General features: G+C 45.6%; 1 protein-coding gene across 30 annotated transcripts in view; it reads left to right on the top strand.

Moving 5' to 3' along the window:
* Positions 1 to 21,926, top strand: part of LOC120906404 (disks large 1 tumor suppressor protein) — a 56,890-nt gene that overhangs the window by 33,570 nt on the left and 1,394 nt on the right. For 17 of the 30 annotated variants that reach the window (XM_040318050.1, XM_040318051.1, XM_040318049.1 and 14 more), the window contains 15 exons: positions 6,020 to 6,052; positions 6,201 to 6,476; positions 6,557 to 7,170; positions 7,255 to 7,330; positions 9,921 to 10,058; positions 10,144 to 10,292; positions 10,354 to 10,642; positions 10,782 to 10,884; positions 11,349 to 11,393; positions 11,917 to 11,958; positions 14,718 to 14,801; positions 16,505 to 16,651; positions 16,734 to 17,016; positions 17,099 to 17,190; positions 17,286 to 21,926. The exon at positions 17,286 to 21,926 is cut by the window's right edge and continues 1,394 nt beyond it. In XM_040318050.1, the coding sequence (XP_040173984.1) occupies positions 6,020 to 6,052; positions 6,201 to 6,476; positions 6,557 to 7,170; positions 7,255 to 7,330; positions 9,921 to 10,058; positions 10,144 to 10,292; positions 10,354 to 10,642; positions 10,782 to 10,884; positions 11,349 to 11,393; positions 11,917 to 11,958; positions 14,718 to 14,801; positions 16,505 to 16,651; positions 16,734 to 17,016; positions 17,099 to 17,190; positions 17,286 to 17,392 (2,478 nt within the window). In that variant the 3' untranslated portion in view covers positions 17,393 to 21,926. Of the gene's footprint in view, positions 1 to 3,796; positions 5,445 to 6,019; positions 6,053 to 6,200; positions 6,477 to 6,556; positions 7,171 to 7,254; positions 7,331 to 9,920; positions 10,059 to 10,143; positions 10,293 to 10,353; positions 10,643 to 10,781; positions 10,885 to 11,348; positions 11,394 to 11,916; positions 11,959 to 14,717; positions 14,802 to 16,504; positions 16,652 to 16,733; positions 17,017 to 17,098; positions 17,191 to 17,285 lie in introns of those variants that run through there. The other 13 variants (XM_040318070.1, XM_040318069.1, XM_040318055.1 and 10 more) reach the window with 12 other exon arrangements.

Below are 21,926 nucleotides of genomic sequence, written 5' to 3'. Positions count from 1 at the left end.
TAACACTATTAGCCAGACGAAATGTATTCAGTGAAACAAAAAGACACTGTGCAATGGGCTTAAAGTTGATTTCATTAGTTTGATGGGGCAAAATTCCCAATTCCCAACCGCAGTGTCCTTTTTATTAGACACTAAGCGCTCTAGGCTGGACCAAGTCCCGGTAGCACAATCGGTAAGTCGCACGCGACCTATCGGACACGCACACGCCCGTCATGGAAGCAGTTCTCGTGCGGGGACCTCTCGAGTCTTGCGGCAGTACTCCTTCTTTGGGATCCAGATAAGTTAACATCATCAACAGATAAGCGGTAGAACATAAAGAAGAAGAAGAAGAGATTATTCTGTATTCTATCCAATAATCATCCTAATAAGTGAAGACAAATCCATCAAAAGAAGGATTGTTTCAAGGTACTCCCCGGCTTTGATCTGTAAGGATCAAGGAAAAAGATACTCGATTTCTTCTCGCTTTTGATCCATCCCTGGTTTGCGAATATCTCGAGGACTGCCTTCTCAAAGGCAGTGCGGCAAAAAAAAAAACAAAACAAACTCCGTGTTGTGCGGCAGGTCCATTTCTGCTGCACACTCCCAACAACACTTCACTTTTGCGCATAAGCCAATCCCTCCCCCCTGGGTGGAAAAATCAAACCTAGTGGATCACCCTTGAAAGAAGAAGCGAGATTGTCACCCTTGATCCTTGCAGCGCATCACATCTCAAGCTCATTCAATTTAATCAATCTTCTTAAAACGATTTCCCCCATCCCAGTACGAAAGGATCGATCAGTTTTTTTCCTGTTTCTTTCTTCTATTTGTAATGCTCTGCCGTCTACCAAACCATGCACTATGGTCGTGCTGAAAGCGTGTCAAGGGTAGTGTTTGTAGAGACAGAGAGAGAGAGAAAAGGGAGTGGAAAACAAGACGCTAATGCTTTTAGCTTTTTCCTAGCAATTTTATCCCTAAACAAGTCGTGTGTTATCGTGTTTTGCCTCTACACTCTATCAATCCTCTTGCGAGTGTGTGTGTGTGTGTGTGTGTGTGTGTGTGTGTTTATGTGAAGCTTGTACAGCGTAATCAACCGAATCAACAATCAACCGGCCAAGTTCTATCAAACCGAATCAATCAACCCGCGCAAAATCCGATTCTCGACCTTGTCGACGGAAATTGGAACAAAAAGAAGCAGAACAAACACACACACACACACACACACACACACACACACACACACACAGACTCGCGATTGTAAATCGAAACCTTTAAGCAGCATTTCAAGGTTATTGCAGGAAAGGGGCAAAACAGTGTGCAAAACTGATTCGATTACAAAGAGGCGTCTAAACTTAGTGTCTCGAACTAGCAAAGTCGCACAAGTGTTTTTTTTTTCAAGCGTATTTATCAGCTTAGATTGTTCACACACATTTTCACAGTAGAAAAAAAGCTTCGGAAATGCTTCTTCGGCATAGAGAGAGAGAGAGTTCGAGAATTGAACCCGTTTTGTTTTTGGCAGTGTTGAAGAGTCGCGCATTTGCAGTGAGGGATAACGGCAGCAGTACGTAACCGTTCGGTTAGGAGCGGTTAAAATGCTGCACCGCGTATCGTAAGGCACGAACATTTCAAAGTAGAACTGATATTTTGTTCCACAATTGTACTTGTATCTCTACAGCATGTCACTGTTAAACTTTTGAGAGGTAAAACAGATGATAAAGAATAAAAAAACAGTATCTTTTTCTTCTTTAATCTGCTGCTGTAAAGGATTGTGCTGTAATTATCCAGTAATCAGCGCATTCTAATACTTACAATCCAGACACCAACAACGCCAAATAAGGCAAACAAAACGATTGGTATGGAAAGGCATCCGATGCGAGCCGGGGATTGGGATTTTGTGCACGTACAGCAACACAGTTTCGTTCGAAGCAAAAGCGAAAAACCGCAAAGCAAATGCAATGGTGCTTGTTTTTTTTTTTTGCTTCTAGCATTAAAAACGTTGCTCATATGGGAATATTATTTTTAGCAACATCTTGCCGCTCCGCACGCACAGAATTTAATAGATGCGCGGGTGTGTGACTCAACCCCCCCACCGGGGCCGAGGTGTCGAAAGAAGCGAACGGCACGGGATGGTGGGATGACTCACGCGGCTCCTTCTGCGCGCGGTTTGCGATTATGTTTCACGCCCGCTGACTCGCGTCCCGATAAGTGGTCTCGCCTTGCCTTGCAGTCAACGTGACGTGGAAGCAACTGCGGCGAGGAGTGAAACCAAAACAGCGAAAAAAAAAAATGCGAATCTGTCGAGATTAATCGAAGGCATACCGATGCCCGCTACCATTGTCTCGGTTTTGTTCAGGAGTTACGGAGCGATCTGTGTGTGTGTGTCTGTGGCGTATCGGGATGATAGATATAGGGTGACACGGTTTGCATATTGAATGCAACTGTTTTTTTTTGTGTTGTTGCTTCCTATGCGCGTGTTTGTGGTGGCGACATTCTTCTCCCCGTGTGCACATTTCTGTGTTGTGTGCACACGGAACCAGCAGCTCAATCACGAGGGGGGAGGAATGGGGAGGGATGGGGGAGAAAAGGGGACATACCATAGCATCAGAAATGACGCCGATTAAAAACATTCGCGACGGTTCCATTTTAACCCGTTTGGCTGTCTCGCGCCTGGGGGGTTATCAAGTTCGAGCGGAAACAAAATTGTCTCACAGCTTCATCAAAGGGCGGTAAACATGTGTTTTTGAAAGAGAGAGGGAGAGAACAAGAAGAAGAAGAAGAAGAAACTAATTTGATTACAGAAATCGATTTGCGAATCTTTTGAATCTGCTGCAAAACAAGCAAGCAGTACTAAATCAAAGCACGTGTTGGGTCTCACAAAGGGGGCATCCATAAATACCGTAACAGGGAAAAAGGTGTGCTTTTTTTAAATTCCAGACAGCCTCCCTTTTTTTCATATTACATCTCATGCACAATACAATGAAATGCGGGAATGCACCTCGTCCGTGAATTACGTAACAAATTTTTTTTTGCTTGGATTTTTTTCCTTGCAATTTATAGCTCAAAAATAGGAACAAACAGTCTGATTTCGGTTTATTTGCCCCGATCGTTTTTCTCTGTCTCTGTTCATTCGACCCTGGCGATTAGCTGTTTCCCCTTTGGATGTGTTTGTTGACCGAAAATTAACCGTTTGCAACCGACTTGAGCTAAAACAGTTTAATTACAAGCCCTACATCATCACCCCCCCCCGCCCCTCCCCCTCGAAACATCCTCAATCCCCCCCTCGCCTGCCCTTCCCTCTCCCAAACCCCAAATGGATTGTGCATTTGTTTTTCTAGCGTGTGTGTGTGTGACTGCGTGCGTGCGTGCTGTTTTCCTTTTACTGTTGTTGCTGACGTTTTGTCCTTCTGCCCCAGCTGCCTGCCTGCTGTGCCCTCCCTCTCTCTCTCTCTCTGGCGCAATTGGGTGCGACAAATGTGTCTTTTGTTTTCGGTTTGGCCCCCAAAATCCCCCCCCCCTCTGCCTGGTTGCTGGTGGTGTTTTAGCCACCGTTGTTGTTGCCCATATTTCCATCAAAACCCACAAACCACAGCCCCGATTGTGTATCGCCAAAATTTAATTTAAATTTCTCTCTCTCTCTCTCTCTTTTTTCTTTTTTTTTCTTTCTATCTCGGCTCTTACGTTGTTATCTATCTGTGCGACTCGTTGCAATTATTTTCTTTACACTTCTGCTACTCTCCCACACTCGCCAACGCTACTACCTTTTATTATTTTTCCAACAACGTTTGCACATTTTTAGGTTACTATCGTTTGAGCGAATAGTTGAATGTACCCGCGGTCGCACTTGTTAGGGATAGAAACGAAAAAACATGAGAGGAATATAAAGCGGGGAAAGCCAAAGGAAAATTCCCCCGTGTCCTTGTGCTGCAGAGTAGATAAGCGACGATGTTTTTCATTACGCCCGACGTCAGACGTCAGAAGCGTAGCGCAAAGGGAGGTGGAAAGCACACTTGATGGAGCTTTGAACGGGTTGTTTTATTTTTTCTTGTTGTGTGTGTGTGTGTGTGCGATTTGAAGTATCTCTGTTTTATTTTTCACGCGCTCGAAAAGCCAGCGCGTTTTCAAGGAGCCGTTTTTTCCCACCACCAGCTCTCGCGGCAGGCTTTTATTTTAATTTCTTCCGTTCTTTTTGCCTTTTGTTTGCTATTTTTTTGCATTCGGCGCTCGCTCGCTGTCCTTCAATCGTCCTCCAGCGCGAGTCAGCGTAATCCTAACCGTAGAGAGGCGATAGAGAAGGAGAAAGAGAGAGAGAGAGAGAGGGAGAGGAACATCGACTATCCGATGTTCGTTCGCTTATGGGATAAAGCACGTCACTCAAGGAGAAAGGAAAGGAATCCTCCTTTTACCCTTCAATACCGATAACAGGGGGAATGGATCGGCGGAAGGGGCAGGGGCGTAATGAAGAGATGCTTTTTGTTTAGTTCCATCGAAAGAAGATAATACAAAAGCCCCTTCTACTCCCCCTCCATTTTTTCTTACTGGAATTGACTATTGTTATTGTCGAGTAAGAGGTTTCCGCCAGCGCTTGGCCCGGTTGCTCACACACACACAAACAATTCTCTCATGCTGAAGTATGGTGCGCTGATGGATAATAGAAAAATACCGTCTAATAATTGTTTGTGCTGTTATAGTGTGAAAAGCTAAAACGAAAAAAAAAATCACATTTCACTTTATATTGTTATTTTTTGTTCACAAAATCTAGGTGTGATTGTGTGAGTTTATTTATATGTTACTTGTGTGAGTGTGTACGTGTTTGTGAAAAAGAGAGTTTGCGCGTGCAGTGCAAAACGATGAAGTGAAATAAAGTTGTTAAATATTAAAAAAAAAAAAACAAAATAAAGCGTACAAAACTACATTTTTGTATACTGTTGTCCACTTTCTCCTCAAAACATATTAAACATAAAAATATATAAAAAAAGTCCTCGTAGCCTTACGGCTAGCCTAAAAGAGGTTGCATTTTCCACACCTCCTTCCCAGGCGGCAGCTATTTATTTATTCTACCCTTTAAATGTGTTGCTAACGTGTGTGAAAGACTGCTCGCGGTGGGCGGGACGACCGGCACTAGTCGATTGGTGTAATAGTAGAAAATATAAAACAAAGAAGAAAAATAAGAAGAAGACAACATTACACCAACACATTAAAAAAACTCACAAAAAAAAACTGATTCCAAAAAACATAAGTGACTGAGGGAAACAAACAAACAAAATAAAATAACACAAATAAGATAATAAAAAAGAAAAAAAAAGGCAGAGAGAGAGTGAGTAAAAGGCAGCAAATAATCAAAGGACAAAACAAAGAAACAAAAAAAAAGTATGACCACAAGGAAAAAGAAACGTCAGCAGGACGGCGGCGGAGGCGCAGGTGGTGGGGGATTCCTCAAGAAGGTTTCCTCCTTGTTCAGCCTGGATACGGTACAGTACACAGTAGTTGCTAGTGCAAGTAGTTTTGTAATTCGTTGTAGTTTGCTATTGTTTCTGTGTATGTGTGTGTGTGTGTGTGTTAACGTTAATTAGTTTCTTTCACAAGTTGCTTGGCGTGTTAGCGTGTTGTAACAATTTAAATATTTTACTAAAACAAACGATCCCCACTGCCTTTCCAAAATAATTTACAATATACAAAAACACATAACAAATTAATTGATTGTTCTTTAACCTCCCCTAAAACCGTTTTATTTAACTCCCCATGAGCGTTTGAGCGATTGCCTGCAACCAGAATGCTAAAAAACTACTTTTGTCCCACGGGATGCATACATTTAGGGGCCTTACGTTATTCAATCAGAAAAAAACGCCTGCATGTATGCAATATGTGGACACATTGGTTTTGCGGCAAACTAAAACAAACTAACACCGAGTGAAAGGATTACAAATAACCTACCCTAACACCTACCGCCGTGCATCATCCCGCACCAGCCTGAACTGACGAATGTTTTTTCTTCTTCTTCTTTTCCGTGTGTGTGTGTGTGTGTGCGCTCATTCTCGCAACCCAGGTTCCCACATCGAATGCAAATGACACCAAACAGGTAAGCTCGTTCGTTTACACCGGTCGCTTTGCCGCAAAAAAAAGCTGAGCGTTACGCAAGCGTTACGCCACCGTTACATCCTCAACCTTACTCACCGCACCGTTTCCCCTCACGGGCGCGCTGTTTTGTTTTTCCTCCTTTCCTGCAGCTGAATGGCGATTCACCGTGGGAGTACGACGAGATCACGCTGATCCGTGGCTCGACCGGGCTCGGCTTCTCGATCGCGGGCGGCACCGACAACCCGCACATCAATCTCGATGCGTCGATCTACATCACCAAGGTGATACCGGGCGGTGCGGCCCACGTCGACGGCCGGCTGCAGGTGAACGACTGCATCGTGGCGGTGAACGAGGTGCGCGTGGTGAACGTTACGCACGGCGAAGCGGTCGATGCGCTCAAGCAGGCGGGCGATCGTGTAACGCTGGTAAGTGGTGGGGCTGTACTCACTAAAAATCTTTAAAGAAAAAAAAACATACAATCACTAACACACACACTCTTCCACAGCACATCCGGCGCAAGCGGCCACCGGCCCAGGCCCCGAAGCTGGAGGAGATCGAGCTGCTGAAGGGCAGCAAGGGGCTCGGCTTCTCGATTGCGGGCGGCATCGGCAACCAGCACATCCCGGGCGACAACGGCATTTACGTGACGAAGATCATGGAGGGCGGGGCGGCCCACATCGACGGGCGGCTCGCGGTCGGCGACAAGCTGATCGCGGTCCGGACGCCCGACGGCGGAGAGCGCAATCTCGAGAACGTGGTGCACGAGGAGGCGGTCGCGACGCTCAAGGCGATCACCAACCGGGCGACGCTGATCGTGCAGAAGACGAACATACTGCAGGCGCTCGCCAACTCGATCAGCAACCTGAACTCGCTCTCGACGAACGCGATGAACAGTGTCGGCGTCAGCATGGTCGACCATGCGTCGCCGGATGCTGGTGGCGGCGGCGGCGGTGGCGAGGCCGGCGGAGGCGATACCGAGATGGTGGCGTCGACGGCCCGCTCCCATTCGCCGGCGTTCGGGCTGGAGAACAGCTCGTCCCGGTACGCGTCGTCGAACGTGCTGGAGACGGGCATGCCGATCGGCACGCCGCGCGCCGTCAGCAGCGAGGACATTACGCGGTAAGCGGAGGCGGGGAGAGAGCGCCAGCTGTGTTGTTCGCCAGCTTCGGTACTGAATTTGCTTCTTCTTTTTTTGCGTTTTAGGGTGCCGCGCACGATCGTCATTCGCAAGGGAGCGTCCGGGCTTGGTTTCAACATCGTCGGCGGCGAGGATGGACAGGTACGGGTCAGATGTAGCAACAGATTTTAGGGAAACGATAGTTTATCCTACTCAAAAGTATCGATGGCTTGGGACTTCTTCTTCTTCTTTGGCTCAACAACCGATGTCGGTGAAGGCCTGCCTGTACCCACTTGTGGGCTTGGCTTTCAGTGACTAATTGATTCCCCCCCATAGCAGGATAGTCAATCCTACGTATGGCGGCACGGTCTGTTTTGGGGATTGAACCCATGACGGGCATGTTGTTAAGTCGTACGAGTTGACGACTGTACTACGAGACCGGTACTAAACGCGGCTTGGGACTAAAGACTTTTTTTAATAAGGGTCATGATTTGTCAGATTGTAAGGCGCGTCTTTAATTTGTAAAATTACACACCTACTGTAGGCCTATCTGTTAGGCCTACGATATCTGACATATCTTAGATCTTATCTTATCTAACTAGACCTGTATCTGCTGTACTAGTCTTCTGAGCTAGTCTTCGGAGGGAGTTAGATGAAGCACATTCCATGCAAGTTTGGCACGTTAATACTAGTGATGCGTGTTGCTTTTCTGAACCTGCCAGGTGCGCGATTCGATTCGGAAAAGAACGTCAGTCGTTCTCTTCTCTTTGTGTTTAGTATGTATCTTTGTTCTTTGCGCCTGGAGTACTCTCAGTCACAAGGATCGGCAAAATGTAAAGAGATAATTTGGCACTGCTAGTAAATTCAATGATATGGTTGTCATATGTATCGGTGCGTCATTTAGGATGGATTGTGGCAACGAATGAATTCCTATGTGGTGGGCAGTGCTGCAAAATGTCACTGTCAATGTCATAAAAAAAAATCTGACTGAAACAAAATCCTTATCAGCGTCACGTACTCACGTACGTAATTGTGATAATCAGAGGTGATACTCGAAACGGTTGGTGTGACCAATACATGCTTCATGACATTTTTACGAACATCGCTTGGTCAGTCACTATGTCATGACATTTTTTTTAACAGATATCAGGTCTGCTAAATGCCACTGACATAGTCATGATAAATTACAACCGAAACAAAATCATGTCAGTGGTATGAGCTCTACTGTGATGATCACACGCCATGTATATTCCAAGAAAGTCGTGATGATCACCGACAGAAAATGTCGTGACCAAGTGAGTGATCAAGAGTTGGGTGCTAAACAAAATGTCACCAAGCATGTGATTGGTACACCACCTGTGTGTATATCTGATCATCTTAGTTGCGTACGTGAGCTGAATTGAACTTCGTTTCAGTCATGGTGTTGATGACTGAAACAATGGCAGTTGGTAGCACTGCCAGAATAAAGCTTGCGACGGCATTAAGCTCAGCTTGTCAGTCAGAGAATCGGGTTTGACCCAAGCACTCGCATGTTGACTGCGTGTCAAAACTAAACAACAATTTCTAATGACACTTTGGTTGTGAAATCCATGTATAAAGCAAGCAAGCAGGTTAGTTGCGGTTCCTCAATTTTTCGGACATTTCTACGCAAAAAATCAGAATTTGTTGCACCTACTATTTTCCGAACGATCCTTTTAGAACCGTTAAAATCCCGTTAAAGTCTGTCCTTGGAGAGGAGGATGACTATTGGTACACTTTTTTCTCAGATATGTGATATTTTACGAAAGTAACATGCTTTCGAATAGTTGACTCGATAGCAACTTTTTCCCTTCTTGTGTTGCAATACCTGGCGAGAATGCAGCTTAAACCGGTGAATCAAAAACGCAAAAACTGAGGCCTCCTAAACGCTCATCCATTTGCTGTCATTCAACTCCCAAACGGACGTGAAGGACCATTTCTTGGGACAAATGAGGCATTTATTGCGATACACGGTGATCGCTCTTTCATGCCACTCAATTAGAGTTGAATCATATGAATCAGCGATCAGTGAATCGAGTCGAATTTCCAAATATTCATGAATCTCCAAAAATCTCCAAGAATCATGAATTCTTGAAAAGATTCATGAATCCTAAAATAATCATAATCATAATAGGATTCACGAATATTTAGAAATGCATGATTTTCAAAATATTGAATTTGCACCGTCCCATGTTACAGTGTAGTGATGTACTCTCCGGAGCGCACCCACGACTCCGAACCGACTCCGACTATTATCAGTCAGATTCAGACTCCAGCAAAATGGAACCACTAGATCCGCCCGGAGTCGTCTGGAGCAGTTTGGAGTCGTTCGGAGTCGTTCGAAGTCAGAGTCGTCCGGAAGCACTTCGTATATAGGCTTTTGTTTCGAAAGCCGACCCCGGACGATTTCGGACGAGTCCGAATGACTCCGGGCAGCTTTGGGCCATTCCGGACGACGATTTGGAGAGACTTTCACACTTTATACATGAAATATTTATGATCTTCCGACGCCTTGAGCTGAAGTTTAGAGTTTTCACGAAGATCCTAATGATATTTCCGTGATGTTGGCTGGAAGAAGTGTTGGAATTATTAATTACAAACAAAAAGTGAGGGAGAAATGTTCTTTGATATCTAGCAAGAAGCCGTCCGAGTGCTTGTGTGCATTCGACTCAATTGCCTTTCAATTAATTCGCTCGCTCTCTCTTTCTCTGTTCATCCTTCTCTCCTTCGACAGGGAATCTTTGTATCGTACGTGCTGGCCGGCGGTGCGGCCGATCTCGGCGGCGAGCTAAAGCGTGGCGACCAGCTGCTGTCCGTCAATGGCATTAGCCTGTCGAATGCGTCGCACGAGGATGCCGCCCAAGCGCTGAAGGTAAGCTCCCAAGCCCCCTCCTTCTCTCTCCTTTCATTCTGTTTCATATGCTAATCATGTTTCCCCCCTCGAAATAAATCCCCAGAACGCCGGCGGCACGGTCACGTTGGTCGTGCAGTACCGGCCGGAAGACTACAACCGGTTCGAGCAGCGCATCCAGGAGCTGAAGCAGGCGGTCGCAGCCGGTACCGGCACGCTGCTGCGCACCACCCAGAAGCGCACGCTCTACGTCCGGTAAGAGTTGGCTAGATGCGTAGGCGAGTGTGACAGGCCACTAATCGTTCCGCTTTTGCAGCGCCCTGTTCGACTACGACCCGAACCGGGACGACGGGCTGCCGACGCGCGGCCTCCAGTTCCGGCACGGCGACATACTGCACGTGACGAACGCGTCCGACGACGAATGGTGGCAGGCGCGGCGCGTGATCGGCGAGGACGAGGAGGAAAGCATCGGCATCGTGCCGTCGAAGCGGCGCTGGGAGCGCAAGCAGCGGGCCCGCGACCGCAGCGTCAAGTTCCAGGGACATGCCGGCGCGAACAACAACAACAACAACCTGGAAAAGGTATCGCCAGCGGGCGGGGAGGAGGTGAATGTCGCCCGCGGCACTCTCTGGTCGCACGGCGCAACACGCGGATGGCGGTGGGCAGGAAGCAGACGACTAATCGAGACCGGGGGGGCGGCCCTCTGCCCTGTTTTTTTTTTGTCTCTCCCTTTCCCCTCAACAGGTGTCGACGCTGGATCGCAAAAAGAAAAACTTCTCCTTCTCCCGCCGGTTCCCGTTCATGAAGAGCAAAGACGACAAGAACGAGGACGGATCGGACCAGGAGCGTAAGTTGATGACCCACCCCACAAACTCTCCTCTTTCCACCATCCCCCCATGGCTCCCGGGATGCTGTGTGACGATTGTGTGTTGCAAACGGGCTGTTTGTTTTCTGTTTCGATGTTTTGTTTTTATTCCCCCCCCCCTTACCTATAGAGTTGTATGTGTGTAGCCGTCACACCCTGTCACACTTCCGTCAGGCTCGCCCGCACCGCACCCTTCAGCTCGTGCGTCGCTATTTACATGTTTTTCTTTTCTTTTTTCCCGTTTTTTTCTGTGTTTCGTTTTATATGTGTTCCCCCTTCGTGTTCCTTCATACTCATACTCCCGCTCAACTCCATCTACCGTGGCCGCCCCGGTCAAACCATGTGTCTACCGTGTCCGTCCCCGTCGCCGTGCTCCAACTCCAACTCCCACCACCCATGCGCCCGCGCGTTTGTTTGTGTTTGCGTTTTCGATTCGCCTCGGCCAGCCAACGGCAACCTGAGCGATCCCAATCACCATGATCCCGAGCAGCGTAAGTGATGTCCCAAAAAAAAAAAAAAGAAACACATGATCCCAATTCCCATCTCCATCCATCGTTATCGTGCTCCCTCATCCTCCCCCATAGCGAGCTGTCATAAGTGTTTGGTGGTGGTGTTTTGTTTTTGTTACGAGCCTATTATATTTGTGTTCCTTTTTTTGTTTTGATCCAACGTCTTGTAGCTTCTGCTTGAAAATTTGTGTACGCACGCTTTTAAAATTCTGCACACATACATAAAAATATTTAAAAAAAATAAAGAAAGAATTAAAAGCCTTTTCGTTAGGCGACGAACCTGGTGTGCGCTCACACACGCAAAAAAAAATCAAATAACAGTACAGACAGCGCTCTGAACGGGATTTAACTCCTCATCCTCCTCCTCCACTCAAACGGTAGCTCTAATAATTCTAGGCAACACAACAACACTCCTCTGACAAAATCGCAAAAAAAAAAAAAAATACAAAAAACACACACACCCCGTCTCTGAATACTCTAATCGTCATCTCCAATCCATTTCCAGCTTTCATGCTTTGCTACACACAAGAAGACGCGAACGCGGAAGGTAAGTTGTACATGGAGTTTTTGTTTGTTTGTTTGTTTGTTTTGGCTTTTGTTATCACTTTTTGTCAGCCTTTTTCTTCGTACCGTCCGATAGGGAAACGCTCGCCCGCCCGGGCTCTTGTGTTTCACCACCGTCTCTGTCCCAATGTGCTTCACAAGTTGTTTCTAACTTTGTTCTAACTTACCATTCGCGAGGAGCTTCGAATCTTGTGCGTGTGTGCGTGTGATGTGTTATAGTTTTAATATTTGGTTTTTATTTTTCCTTTCAATTTCGTTTTGTTTTTGGGTTTTCAATGGTTGGGGTTTTTCTTTGCTCCGATTGTTACTCCGGTATTTATAGGCGACTATTTAGAAGCCCCTTCCGATTTGATGGTTTGCAGATGTGTTGTGCCACCATTGGTTTCTTGGCTTTCCGCTGCTGCTCTGCATTTGCATTTGCAGATACATTTGAGCGTCCAATCTAGCTCTCCGTGCAGTTTATCAGTTACCCTTTTGCTTTCCTATTGTTTTCCGTTACATACTTTTTACTACGTGTTTTTAGTTTTGTATGTAAAGTGTTTTCTAACAAGTTTACGGCTGCGGTTTGATTGTGATGATTGTTGTACTTAGGCGGCGCTCTGGCCAGCCATTGAACGGGACAAACACGGCTCTGTTCGATTGGTGCTCTGCCCTCTGTTCGATGCACAGTAGTGTTGGGTAGATCTGATCTGAGATTCATGCATCTGAATGAATTTTTGGAATGATTCAATGAATCTGAATCTCGATTGGAACGATTCATTAATCTCAATAGATTCTTATATCTTGAAAGAATCGCGGAGCTCAAAGGGATTCATAAATCTCTAAACTGTCATAGAGCTTGGGCTATTTGTATTCTTCTTCTTCTTTTATTATTCTACATGGTCATACCAGCTTTTACAGGCTTTCAAACCTTCTTGGCGATACCACGTAGCCGGATAGTTTGTTTTGCTACGGGGAGACGACCCAAGCGAGGATTGTACTAACGACGAGTATGTTTTAGGTGGAATTGGGCAAATAAAATATTTTGAAAATCAAATACCGCAAAAGATTCATAAAACCCTGGAAACATATGAATTTAAATGGATTTATCAATCTTATAGATTCAAGAATCTTTAAAGATTCGTGAATCTTTAGAGATTCATGAATATTTAGCGATTCACTAATCTTTGAAAATTCATGAATCTTTAGATATTTATGAATCTTTGAAGATTCGACTCGAGATTCGAATCACTCATAACTCAACGTAAGATTCATGAAACCCTACACTAATGCACAGGCTTCTAGAACTCCTACAACACCTGAACATTCAACTGGAAAATTGAGTGTTTTCAGCGTTTAAATGAATTTCCAGCTACAGCGGGGATATTGATCAAGCAATAAGCCTGTATATTTTACATTTCAATTGATTGTGAAGCATTCCATTCATTTGGAATCATTATTTGTCGAAGCAATACATAGTTTACACTCAATATTATGAAGAAAAAGAGTCAAGCTACGTACACAAACTTGCAAATATCTGGAATCGAATTCTACGTACCGTATAATGAATATATGCACAGTAGCTTGTTATACATTGCTGATACTCAATGAAAGTGCGCCATGACATCCCGAAGGTGACATGCGAGTGCTTGAGTCAATGCCGCTGCAAACATAATCATTTTTTTTCTCGAGGTTACTGTTTTCTCTGTGTGCTGCCAAATGCCACTGTTTCAGTCACCAACACTGAAACCATAACTGAAATGTTGAGTTCAAATCAGCTCACGTACACAACTGTGATGATCAGTGGTGAGACTCAACCAGTTGGTGGACCAATCCCATGCTTGGCGATAGTTTTTTAGCACCCAACTCTTGGTAACTCACTTGGTCGCGACATTTTCTGTCGCGTGATCATCACGATAGCCATTGGAGATATGCGGGGCGTGCGAGTGGTCTCAAGCAACAAACTGAGCATGCTTTCTCGCTCAAATCAAACGATAAAGAGTTTTCGGAGTTGGAATTTATAATGATTATGTCAGTGAAATTTTTGCGGAACTGATCACAGTAAAAAAAAAGTCATAATAAAGTGACTGATCAAGCGTTATTCGCAATAAGGTCACTAAGCAACCTCTGATCACCACCATTGAGTACGTGACGCTGACATGGATTTTGTTTCAGTTAGATTTGTTTTATGACATTTACAGTCACATTTTACAGCACTGAGTGACAGGCTCGCGACGTGTTTTTGTTTGTTCGTGAGTGTCTGACGGTGCACCTCCATACAGCTCTACACGTTCGTTCGAGTCTGATGTCCTGTTCGCTTGCTGTCAGAGCGCCGCCTTAGTTGCGCTTCCCAAAAGAATACAGGGTTACTCACCTATCCTGATATCGGTCGCATACTTTCTACCGTCTCACGACTTCACTGTGCCTGTGCCATCTCTAACTGATAGGTGGTGCTGACGAGATTTTTTGGACGTTGTTTTCTTCTTCATCAGTATCTTTTCTCATCTCGCTCTTTCTCTGTCTTCTCTTGATCGCTCCTCTTTTTACTTCTTGTTTGGTCGTATGTTCTTTTCCTTTTTTTCTGTCACCGATCTCTTACTTCGTTTCTTTTTTCGTTTCTTCTTTGCGTTTCATCTCTTCCTTCCTCTTTCAATTGTGCTTCTGTCTGTCTCTTTCATTTTCTATCTCTCTCTTTCTCTCTCTTTCTCTTTCTCTCTCTTTCTGTTTCTATACACTTAATCTGTATCTCTTCTTCCTGTCCAGGTGGTGGTGAAATAATCTACCGCGTGGAATTACCTGACATGGAGCAGATAACTCTTATCTACCTGGAGAATAACTATGCTGACTGTAAGTCTGCCATCCAACGGGCACGCGTTTTCGGCCAGATTTTCTGACCGTCTCTTCCTCTTCCTGATGAGGCTGTCTTTCTCTCTCTCTCTCTATCTCTCTGTCTCTTTTCTCTATCACGTTTGTTTTTTTTGGTTGTCTCATTTCCTTTCGATTTGTGTTTTTAGATGTTCTTCTTCCGTTGTTTTGGTTCCCTTCAACTTCCCTTTCTAGAGCTGCTTCCCGTTTCGGCAGTTGAGTTTCCATTTGTTTTTCTCCATTTCAACGCTCGTACTTCCCTCTTTCTTCCATTGTTCTGGTCGTCCACGTTCACCACGTTCATTTTACTGCATTTCTACTACCACTTCTCACTGCTCTTCTTCTCCAGGCGTTACTCCGTTCTGTTCACCTTTCCCGCTCTCGTTCGCTCATTTTGCTCTCATCCGTGTCACCACCGTGTGTTGTTCTTGTGGCGTTTTGCGCATCTCGCTGATTCATCGCACATGTGTTGTGTTTTTCTGTTTGTTTGTTTGTTTCCCCCCCTTCGCATTCACCTCCCCACCTCAAATTCCCCTCCGTCTTTCTCGATTCGGTTGGAAACGTCTCTTGTACGGTCTCTTTACGCAAAATAAGGCAGCTTTTTAGGTCACAGACCAGTAGGGTACAGTCATCGTTTTTGTTTGCTTATAGTATCGAGCTCTTCCTGTTCCTGTTTCGCGTTTTTTTTATTCCCGTTTCTTTTTTAGTTTTTCTTGCTCTTCTCTTAGTAGGTGGGAGTTTTCCTGCTTTGTTTTGTCCCATCACAACAAGGGATGTTGCGCTATGAGGTGGGGAGGGATTGGCTTTTGGGGTTTTGCCAGGTAGCGGTTCCGGTGTCCGTTCGAGCTGAACAGTTGCTACGAAAACGATACACTGTTTTGGTTCGCCCTGTTGTTTCCTGCTTCCATCCAATTGGAAAAAAAAACCTTACAGCTCAACGATCGCCCGACGCTGTGGATGTGTGAACCGGTTTAGTGCATGTTTGTGTTGTGTTTGGTTTCGGCATTTGGGTGCATGTCTGTTCGAAGTGTGAGCAAATGTTTTCTTGCTATAGCATCTACTCGGATTAAGTGAGACGACGAACCCTGCAAATGCTTCATTTTGTTCAAGTGCTCAGTTTAGCTCAATTTTCCTTGCGATTTACAGTGTTTTCATTTCAGTTTCTTGCTTCAATTTCTCTTACTTTTTCGTTGTTGGTTAAATTTATTTTGAATTTTATGTTTAGATATTATTCTTTTATTGTATTTTTAATATTTTACCCCAGTTATCCATCTTATCGCATGGTTTTCCGTTTTGTGGCTTTTTTTCTTCTCTCTGTTTGTTGCTGTGTGTGTGTGTGTTTTTTTTTTACATGAACTGCAACCTCTTCCCGGCATGCTGATACGCCTCACGCGTCTGTTCGGTGTGCGGAAGGCTTTCGCTGTTTTGTTCGTTTCGAAAATCGTTTCTCGTTGCACTAAAGCGTTGTTTGTCGTTATGTGTCTGTGTGTGTGTGTGTATGGCTGTGTTGTGGTGGCCGACTGTTACTTTTCGAGCACCGTTTCGAGCTATGTTTTTGGGCGATCGAACCACCAGGCAAAAGCAAAGAGAAAGCCACGTTTCACCAGTGCCATTTTTAACGACTTGTTTCCCTCTCTCTCTCTCTCTCTCTCTCTCTCTCTCTCTCTCTCTCTTTACCACCCCAGCGGAGGAAAACATCCTGTCGTACGAGCCGGTGCAGCGCCTGCAGATCAGCTACACCCGCCCGGTCATCATACTGGGCCCGCTGAAGGACCGCATCAACGACGACCTGATCTCGGAGTATCCGAATAAGTTCGGCTCGTGTGTGCCGCGTAAGTTGCTTCCGATAGCGTGTGTGTGTGCGTGTGTGTCAGCTAGCTGTGTAACACCCTATGTTTCTTCCCCCCTCTATAGATACAACGCGCCCGAAGCGCGACTACGAGGTGGACGGGCGGGACTACCATTTCATCGCGTCCCGCGAGCAGATGGAGAAGGACATCCAGAACCATCTGTTCATCGAGGCGGGCCAGTACAACGACAACCTGTACGGCACGTCGGTCGCGTCGGTGCGCGAGGTCGCCGAGAAGGGCAAGCACTGCATCCTGGACGTGTCGGGCAACGCGATCAAGCGGCTGCAGGTCGCCCAGCTCTACCCGATCGCCATCTTCATCAAGCCGATGTCGGTCGAATCGATCATGTACGTTCGGTGGCGCCGCGGTGGAGCGAGCCGATTCGATCACTGTGCAATCGCTAAACCTCTTTTTTCCCCCCTCCCACAGGGAGATGAACCGGCGCATGACGGAGGAGCAGGCGAAGAAAACCTACGAGCGGACGCTAAAGATGGAGCACGAGTTTGGCGAATACTTTACCGGTAAGGTTTCTACCGCCGCTGTGCTGCGGCGTTGTTCCACCGCCAAGCTAATGCTTTGATTTCCTCTTCCTCCCCCCCCCCCCCCTAACCTTCAGCCATTGTGCAAGGCGACACGATCGAGGAGATCTACAGCAAGGTGAAGAACGTCATCTGGTCGCAGGGCGGCCCGACGATCTGGGTGCCGTCGAAGGAATCTCTATGACCGCAGGCAAGCATCACCTGGACGCTGCCACCAAATATGCGCGCCCGTCCCGTGTCCCGCACCTCCTCCTCGTCGGCCACCGCCGGGCCCCATTGACCACGATCCGAGGCGACCACAAGGACCCCCGACCCCCCCAGCAGCAGCAGAGCGGAGGGAGCGAGAGCGCGGGTTGTGTTGTGAGGATGGGAGTGGATGCGCTTAACAAAACACACAGAACTACCTACTCCCCGTCCCGTCCCCTTCTCCAAAATATGACACTCCCTCCACCCCCACTCCCCCCCCACCCACCCCGGGAAACTGCGAAGAGCAGCGAGTCGAAGGAAGGGGAAGCAAGAAAGTAGGAAAAAACAATTACACCCCCTCCACACACACACACATTGAGAGCGAGACAGAGAGAGAGAGACAGAGAGAGAGAGAGAGAGCAGTATCTCGTAGAAAAGCAAGAAAAAAAGCAAAAAAAAAAGAAAACCGGGCAACTATTACATAAAAAAATCGACACACACACACAATTGTTAAAAGAAAATAGATGTGACGAGCGAGCGGAGCGAAAGAGAGAGAGAGAGAGCCAGAGAGAGAGAGAGAGAGAGAGAGAGAGAGGAGATGCGTTTTTTATGTTTTCTTCATACTTTCGTAAAACGTATGGTAGGAAGCGTTTTGTCATTTAGCACCCATTAAAATTAAATTGTATTGTAGCGAGAGAGAGTGTGAGAGAGAGAGAGAGAAAGAGAGGCAGAAAGAGGAGAGGGAAAGTGCGAGTGGCGTCTCAATCAAACCACACTGAAATTTGTGTGGGAGAAAGAGAGAGAGAGACAGACAGAGAGATAGAGAGATAGAGATAAAGAGGGAAAGAGAAGGTTAAAGGGGTGCAAACTGTTGTTATTTAGTGAAGGTTTTTCGGATGATGAATCGAGAGGGGTGGGGGGGGGGGTGGAGGGGAAGAGGCAGTAGCTAGCAAAAATCTTAACTACACAGTCACAGAGAGAAAGAGAGAGAGAGAGAGATAGCGAGAAAGTGCAAGAGTTGGGTCAGCGAGTCAAAGAAACAAACAAAAAAAAAGGTGCTGAGGAATGGGATAAAAAAAAAACAAAAACTCCAAACAAAAAAAAAGGCAAAACGGCAAAAGTGCAGCTATAGAGGACGGACATAGGCAGCCTCGGAAACCCCTCCACACACACACACACACACAGATACACACGCAGAGTAATAAACTTGATCGTATTTATATCGAATACTTAGACTACTTAGAATCGGCAACTGTGCTCGCGTTGGCGTCTGTTTTCCCGCTCGGTTCGGTCACAGGAGCAGCTGCAGGAGGGAGGGGTGGGGGGGGTCGTGGCTAGCGGCAAGGGGGTTAATTGTATAGAAAGAAATACAACTGTGTGTGGCTCTGTGTGTTTGTGTGTGTGTGGTTACGTTTGTTAAGGGAAATCGGTGTTCTATTAGAGCAAACAGAGCTCGAACCAATTGTTTATTCCCTTTTTTTGGATTTCGCAACACATACACACACACACACACAATTTGCGCGAATGCTCCATCCGTTCTATCGGTTGGGTATGAAGCTACAGCATAACCCAAAAATAAAAGAAGAAGAAGAAGAAGTAGAAGCGAAAGAGAGAGAGAGCGAGAGAGAGAGAGAGAGAGAGAGAGAGAGAAGCAAAAGGTTGCAGGTTTGGGAAAAGCGCTCTATACATGGCAAAGGCATCGTTTCTTAATAGCCACGCCATGCGGCGTAATGCGTATTCTTGGCAAACTAACACACACACACACACACACAAACACACCCATTCACAACCCATCTTTCACCGCTTCCGGTTAGGAAATAATGTCCGCGAAACGTTGTTGTTGCGTTCAAAAGCTGAGAGAGAGAAAGAGAGAGAGAAAGAGCAAAACAAGGAAACGCGCAATGTGTAATTAATGATTTTCCGTTTTGTTTTTAGAAAAGCATTATTATTGAATAATAATTTTATTTTAACTGTAACACAGGCCAAGCAGGGCAGAGTAGATTTTACCCATTACGGGCTTGTGTTTGTGTGTGTGTGTGTAGGAGATGTGCGTATAGGCGTCCGTTTTTATTTGCAGTTTGCCCGGCGGTCGCTGCGTTCCGTTTGCTCACCTTGGCAGCTTCTCGTTCTTTTTCTTTTTTTTTTGGTGGTGTGCCGCTAGGTGGTCAGCAAGTAGCATATATTATTATTATTATTAGTACTAGCAGAATAAAACACAAATAAACAAACAAACACAACAATAAGCAAGTTTGCGGATCGAAAGCGTACGGCGGAATCGTTCCTCACTGCCACTGGAGAGTGTTTTCCCAGTTTTCCCCGGCTCCCTCAGACTCAGCCTCCTCTCCCACACACACACACACACCCAAGGGAATGGCGGTCGAAAAAGTAGCGCTACAGATATAACCAAGGTCGTGCATGGCCAAGGCATGTGTGTGTGTGTGTGTGTTGGGGGAAAAAAAGATTAAAACTTTATGCAATGATGCACACGATCGAGGACAACACTCAAACAGCACAGAACTCACACACTCACACACACACACACACACACACACACACACACACACACACACACACACACACACACACACACACTTGTATTAGCGGACAATCATGACAAAGTGCTGGTGGGAAGGGCGGGTTTAAAAGAAAATAGGGAAGCAAACGGAAATTCTGTTCTGAGCCAGCAGGGCGCTGGAAAAAAGAAAAATGAAACGGAAATTGTTGCACTTTTTTTGGCTGGAACGTGAAGTGAAGTTTCCTTCTCAAACAGCCAGCTTTTCAGTATTTCGAGATCCTTTGTGTACGTGTGTGTGTGTGTGTAGGTAACACTAATTCGACCAAAACGTTGGACCAGAGGCACGTGGAAAGTATCATTTTGAACCGTTTATCGTCGATCCGTAGTGTAAAGAAATATCTTTCCACCCCACCTCACACCCTTTCCCTCTCTCCTTCTCTCTCTCTCTCTCTCTCTCTATTTAACCCACCCCACTTTGTTCCGTCCCACCCGTCCCGCGCCGAGGGACAGTGTGCCAAAAGCTGGTAGGAGGTTGTCCTGTTCCGGTGTTTGCTTCTCCTCGCCCTGCTCGCGCCCTGTCTCGCCGTAAGCAGGGGCAGGGGCACCGTAGGTTCGTTGTTTGTTTGTGCAGCCCCTCGCTGCACTGTGCCGCTCAAACAGCTGGGCCAAACAGGGCGAAGGGTGTGGAGGTGCTAGAGAAAAAAAGAAGAATAATAATGACGAAAAAAAGAAAAAAACATAATAATTGTTAAAAAAGAAAAACACTACAACCCGCGCCAGCAATGCGGCAATCTTGGAAAAGCCCACAGTTTGTGTATTTTTGTTTTTAAATCGTTCCTCATTCTCTACTATTGTGCAAATTACATTGTTTAGCTTTTTGTTCTCCCCTCCGCAAGCACTCGGTGCCACAACGCTTGGCGGCTGGGTGAGCGCAAGCAGAAGAAGCAGCAAGAAAATAAAAAGAAGAAACAAAATGGAAAATGAACGAAATAAAAAGAAGAAAAAAAAAACACATAAAATCGGTCCCCGAGAAAATAAAATAAAGTCCACTATAAATATATATAGACACACACAAACACCCACTCACACTAATATACATAGAGAGCAACAAAAAGTAAAAAAAAAAACAAATGACAAAAATAACAAAACAGAAAAAAGGAAGAAAGCAAAACATGAAAAAGCAAATGCAAATCCAACGGTTTAGGTAAGTAGGGTAATAGTGTTTGCGTAGGTGTGTGTTTGTGCGTGTGTGTGTGTGTGCATGTGTGTGTGTGTGTGTAACAGGGTAAGAAATGAGGGGAAAGTATTACCAAATATTTAATTTTCCATGCTCACGCCTCGCGCTTGAGCGTGAGAGCTGAGTAATAAATTAACACAAACACACACACACGCACGCACACACACGCACACAAGCACACACAGCCAGAGCAAATGAAAATGTCTAAAGCCCGAAGTGAAAGTTATATAGACCGCGAATGTGGAAAATTGATCGCACTGTTGTTAAGCGAAAACTGTTGAACTTGTTTGAGAAGAAGCGACGAACGCCCCCTGAGATTAGCACTGGCTGGTGGGCCAAAAGTTGCGCGCGCATTATTGTAAAACCACAACGTGGAATGAAAAGAAAAAGAAAAAAAAAAAGAAAAAACACACAGTAGCAAAATGCATAAAACAAAATCATAGAAAATGCTGAAAACATAAAACGCAGTAGATAAGAAAATAGGCAAATTTTCAAAGAAAATCCAACACCCCCCCCCCCCCTCCCCAAAAGCATTGTAGCGGACGCAGGCAACAAACAAATGTTACAAAACAACACGCTATTAGTATAGTAGGAGGTTAAAAGGCAAAAAAACTGGAATAAATGAGTATTATAATACACAACACACACACACACACAAACCCAAACATATGAAATTAGGAAGCTGCCTTACAGATAGAGTCCCACTTTTTGTATTTAACAAAAAAAAAAACACAGCCATTGCATATAAGCAAGAAACGTTTATAAATACCAAAATCAGAT

This window comes from Anopheles arabiensis, chromosome X, assembly GCF_016920715.1.
Source record: "Anopheles arabiensis isolate DONGOLA chromosome X, AaraD3, whole genome shotgun sequence".
Lineage (NCBI taxonomy): Eukaryota > Metazoa > Arthropoda > Insecta > Diptera > Culicidae > Anopheles > Anopheles arabiensis.
This window is presented reverse-complemented; position numbering and strand designations above follow the sequence as displayed.